The 5,119-nt window shown below is 50.4% G+C and overlaps 1 protein-coding gene across 1 annotated transcript; it reads left to right on the top strand.

The window, feature by feature from the left end:
• The first annotated feature begins 320 nt into the window (after nucleotides 1–320).
• Nucleotides 321–1,600, top strand: LOC109780205 (amidase 1-like). The gene is made up of 6 exons (XM_020338816.1): nucleotides 321–358; nucleotides 477–544; nucleotides 637–792; nucleotides 915–1,035; nucleotides 1,255–1,426; nucleotides 1,583–1,600. Exons 1-6 carry the CDS (start codon nucleotides 321–323, stop codon nucleotides 1,598–1,600), a joined length of 573 nt encoding a protein of 190 aa, XP_020194405.1.
• The last annotated feature ends 3,519 nt before the right edge of the window (nucleotides 1,601–5,119 follow it).

Genomic DNA, 5,119 nt, shown 5'->3' with positions numbered 1-5,119 from the left:
TATTTTATTAGTTTGCTATCCAGGGGAGCATTAGGTCTAGAAGCATTTTTTTTCTGAAGTATGCCATTGTGTTGTGCCAGTTGTTTTTCGCAGGTCAGGTGTGTGTATTCTTTATTTTGAGTGACCACTGCACACTCCTGAATTGCCGTTTTCAGATTGTAAAACAAAGATAAATATGTGCCTCAAACTTATTTGGTTAGAATCAGTAGTCGCCCATGCGCTTCCGCCACTCCTCCTCCCTTTTCCTCTTCTTTCGCCGAGCTCGCCGCCGCCACTGCAGTCCCCATCGAGCTTTGTGCGCATAGGTTGATAGGACTGTAATGAGAGCTATCAGGAAGATGCGGATGCATGCGGCCATGTGCCTTTTGGATTAGTCTGTTGAGTCATGTGCCTTTTGGATTGGCCTGCTTGGCTTGTGTCCATTTAGTCTTGTGTTGTTTCTTTGTTGACCTTCTGAAAGTGAATTGGTTCCCCAGGTTACTGTCCCACGGGCTGGTGTCCACTGAAAATGTCGTCCCCATGGCTCAGATGTTCAACACTGTCGGTAAATTTCAGTATGCTAAGCAGTGTCACCTTGCTACTGTCAGTGTTTAGCGGGCAAATAATCCATCTGTTCATTCATTTATATGATTGCAGGGTGGTTTTCTAGAGATATGGCTACATTTCCCCGTGTCACCGACGTGCTGCTGCCGCCGGACGTCAATGACGCTGCACATTCCTGCAGTCTGTTTCAATATCTTGGGCTCTATGGACGACTGCACCTACGAGATCCTCAACGCTTCGGCGTCCAAGGTATTCGGGAGTAAGTAGCACCAACTCGAACTCATCCCTTGATGTAGATTATAGCAGAGCAGGGCAGCTTACTTGTATAAGTTTCTGAACCTTGTGAGGCGTGTTTGGTGACTAATTGGCAGGTGATGAAGTGGTGGACAATGGCAACCTTGGCAATTTCGTCTCCAGCAACGTTCCGATCGTTGGGAAGTTCATGAATGGCTTGTCTGCGACTGAAGCATCATCATCTTGTGTGTCGGCTCTGTCTGCCATCTCACGTGTCATGCGGGTCCTTTAAAGGTGTGCAACCACAACATACCTACTTACTCATACTAAGCGCAACCACATATATCATAAAATTGTGCCGTTTTCATGATTCTACTGTCAGATGAACTCAATCATCTTTGTAATAGAAATGACAGCAGTTCACTCCAAATTGTACTTATGCACATGGATGAAATTAAGTGTACCACAAGTTTTCAGGTCTGAATTCAAAGCAAACCACGCGGAGTGGGTGAACACGTTGATGCTGAACCTCGGCGCAGGTATCCGAGAGCGAGTGCAGGAGGCTGTTGCATCGAAGGATGAATCCACAATGGATGACCTTCATGCCGTCAGGACCAAATTCAAGTCCGCACTTGCTTCTCTCCTCAAGGTAAATCCATCATTAACTAATTTTCAGAGAGAACAACTGATGGTCTTCATTCAGACATTCAGTATTTGATCACCATCACTTCTTCTGGATTCAATAAGATGTATAACAACTGATTTCTAATTAGTTCTATTTTTAAAACTTGAATGTGGTATGCAGAACATTTATGCGATGTAGGAAGGAAACAGAAGTGCAAGGATGTCTTAGAAGGTTGCTCTGAATCGTATTCTTCGAGGATGTGGCTTGATACGTCTCTGTCGTATCTATAATTTTTGATTATTCCATGCCAATATTCTACAACTTTCATATACTTTTGGCAACTTTTTATACTATTTTTGGAACTAACATATTGATCCAGTGCCCAGTGCCAGTTCCTGTTTGTTGCATGTTTATGTTTCGCAGAAACCCAATATCAAACGGAGTCCAAACGGGATAAAAACGGACGGAGAATTATTTTGGAATATTTATGATTTTTGGGAAGTAAAATGAACGCGAGGCAGTGCCCGAGGGGGCCACGAGGCAGGGGGGCGCGCCCCAGGGGGGCAAGCGTGCCCTGGACCCTCGTGGGCACCCCGTAAGGCGGTTGACCCTCTTATTTTTCTGCAAGAAAGCTAATTTTATGAGAAAAATCTGGGCAAAAGATTCAACCCAATCGGAGTTACGAATCTCCGGATATAAAAGAAACGGTGAAAGGGCAGCAGAGGAGAACGCAGAAACAGAGAGAAACAGAGAGATATATCCAATCTTGGAGGGGCTCTCGCCCCTCCCACGCCATGGAGGCCAAGGACCAGAGGGGAAACCCTTCTCCCATCTAGGGAGGAGGTCAAGGAAAAATAAGACGAAGGGCCCCCCTCTCCCCTTCTCCTCCGGTGGCACCGGAACGCTGCCGTGGCCATCATCATCACCGCAATCTTCACCAACAACTTCACCGCCATCATCACAACTCTTCCCCCCTCTATGCAGCGGTGTGACCTCTCTCTTAGCCGCGGTAATCTCTACTTAAACATGGTGCTCAACGCTATATATTATTTCCCAATGATGTATGGCTATCCTATGATGTTTGAGTAGATCTGTTTTGTCCTATGGGCTAATTGATTATCGTGATTGGTTTGAGTTGCATGTTTTATTATTGGTGCTGTCCTATGGTGCTCTCCGTGTCCCGCAAGCGTGAGGGATTCCCGCTGTAGGGTTTGCAATATGTTCATGATTTGCTTATGGTGGGTTGTAACGCCCGGATAATCATGCTACAGTAATCCCACGCTAATGGTGCCACGTCACCACGGTTACTTTGCTAATCTACCGTTAGGTCAAACCGTTTAAAAATTCAAATTCAAATTAATGTCAATGATAAAAGTTTTTCAAAATTTAAAACAAAAATGTTCGGGAGGTGCCATATTTTGGATAAGTAAATATGGTGTAATAAACACATTTTTATAAAATTCCTAAATAATTTAAATTGAAATAAAACAGAAAAGAAAAGAAAAAGATCCCCTCCCTCACTGGACCAGGCGGCCCAGCTCACAGGGCCACCTGGCCCAGCCGGCCAACCGCCAGCCCAGTCCCTCCTCGGGTCGCCTTCCCCCCTGTTCCCCCGACCGGGGTCGCAACAGGGGCACGTCCCCGCCCGACCACCTCGCCGGCGCCGACGCCGGGAGGGGATAAGGCCGCCCCGACGCCTCGGCCTCCACCCATCTCTCCCACTTGCCCCCCCTCTCGCTCGCCCCTACGCCTCCCAGATCCACGCGCTTCCCCCCTCTCTGTCTCGCTCGCCCGCCTCACCCGAGCGCCATCGCCGCCGTTCTCCGTCGTTCCCGCGGCCACCGTCATTGCCCTGCACCCCCGACATGCCGTAGGCGTCCGCCGTCGTCCTCTACCTCGTCTACGCCTCGCCATCGAGCCCGAGGAGCACCGCACGGCCGGGATTGAGCCCGTCCCCATCTTCTCTGTCGCCGGTGACCGCCGTCGTCTCCGGCCACCTCTGCGCTCCTAAACCGTCATGGGCCAACGTGTGAGCCGCGCGGTGAGCTTCTTCACCCCTTGCTCCTCTTCATTGACCTCTCGCGCCCCGTAGCTACCTTGTCATCATTGCCGTGAGCCCGTCGCCGTGGATTGCCTCGCCGCCGTGGCCACAGCCGCCGTCACGCACGCGCAAGCCCACGGTCGAGTTCCTGGTGCTCCCAGGAGCCCAACGAGCACGAGCCCGTGCTTCCCCGTACCCCCTAGCTTTAGATCCGTCGACGCCCGAACTCCGGCGTCCGCTCCGCCGCTCGCCACCGCCGTCTTCGGCCGTTTCCGGCCAAGCCACCCCCACAGTTCGACGCGCAAGCGTGCGCCCATTCGAACGCGGGTAGCCGCGCACGAAACGACCCACCGAGGCGAAATCCCGAGGCTCGCCGGCGCCCTCCGCGGCGTTTTGGCTCGCCAGAGCCAACTCCGGCGCCGGCCGCCGACGTGGCTGGCCTGGGGCCACCCCAGAGCCACTGCCAGTGGGCCCCGTGGGTCCCAGTTGACTGGGTTGACCCAGTCAACTGTTGACTGGGCAGGCCCCAGCCACTGACGTGCGGGCCCCACCGCTTAATCCTATAATTAAAACATTTTAATAATTAAAACTAATCAGTTTAGTTGATTAGACACTGACAGGTGGGGTCCAGTAGTTAACTAATCTAAATTTAGTTAGTTTAAACTTCTGTTAGTCCACTGTCTATGACAGGTAGGACCCACTGGTCAGTTTGACCTGGTCAGCCGCTCTGTTGACTGCTGAGGTCATCATCACGTCATGCTGACGTCATATTCCTTTTCTGTTAAATTAAATAATTCCAAAAATGATTAAATCTTTAGAAAATCATATAAAATAATCCGTAACTCGGATGAAAATACTTTCTACATGAAAGTTGCTCAGAACGACGAGACGAATCCGAATACGTAGTCCGTTCATCCGCCACACATCCCTAACATATCGAACTCGCAACTTTCCCCCTCCCTTTCATCTGTTCGAAAATGCGAAACATCGGGAATACCTTCCCGGATGTCCCCCCCTTCGCCGGTACCACCTACTGCCGCCTTAGGGCACACCTAGCACTGCTCATTGTCATGTCACGCATCGTCATGCTTATGTTTGCATTGTATTTACTGCTTCTTCCCCCCGTTTCTCTCCGGTAGACTACGAGACCGACGCTGCTGCTGCCCAGTTCGACTACGGAGTTGACGACCCCTCCTACTTGCCAGAGCAACCAGGCAAGCCCCCCCTTGATCACCAGATATCACCTATTCCTCTCTATACTGCTTGCATTAGAGTAGTGTAGCATGTTACTGCTTTCCGTTAATCCTATACTGATGCATAGCCCGCCCTTGCTTCCTCTGTTGTTACCTTTACCTGCAATCCTACATGCTTAGTATAGGATGCTAGTTTTGGCCCTACATTCTTGTCCGTCTGCTGTGCTATACTATCAGGCCGTGATCACTTGGGCGGTGATCACGGGTATATACTTATATACTCTATACATGACACATGTGGTGACTAAAGTCGGGTCGGCTCGTACGAGTACCCGCAAGTGGATCTTTGTGGCGGAGCGTCAGGGCAGGTTGAGACCACCTAGGCGAGAGGTGGGCCTGGCCCTGGACGGCGTCCGCGGTTACTTCGACATAACACGCTTAATGAGTTCTTGGTATTTGATCTGAGTCTAGCCATTTGGTCTA

Source organism: Aegilops tauschii, chromosome 1, assembly GCF_002575655.3.
Source record: "Aegilops tauschii subsp. strangulata cultivar AL8/78 chromosome 1, Aet v6.0, whole genome shotgun sequence".
NCBI classification, from domain to species: domain Eukaryota; kingdom Viridiplantae; phylum Streptophyta; class Magnoliopsida; order Poales; family Poaceae; genus Aegilops; species Aegilops tauschii.
Note: the sequence above shows the minus strand (reverse complement) of the source record. Positions and strands in the feature narration are given on the sequence as shown.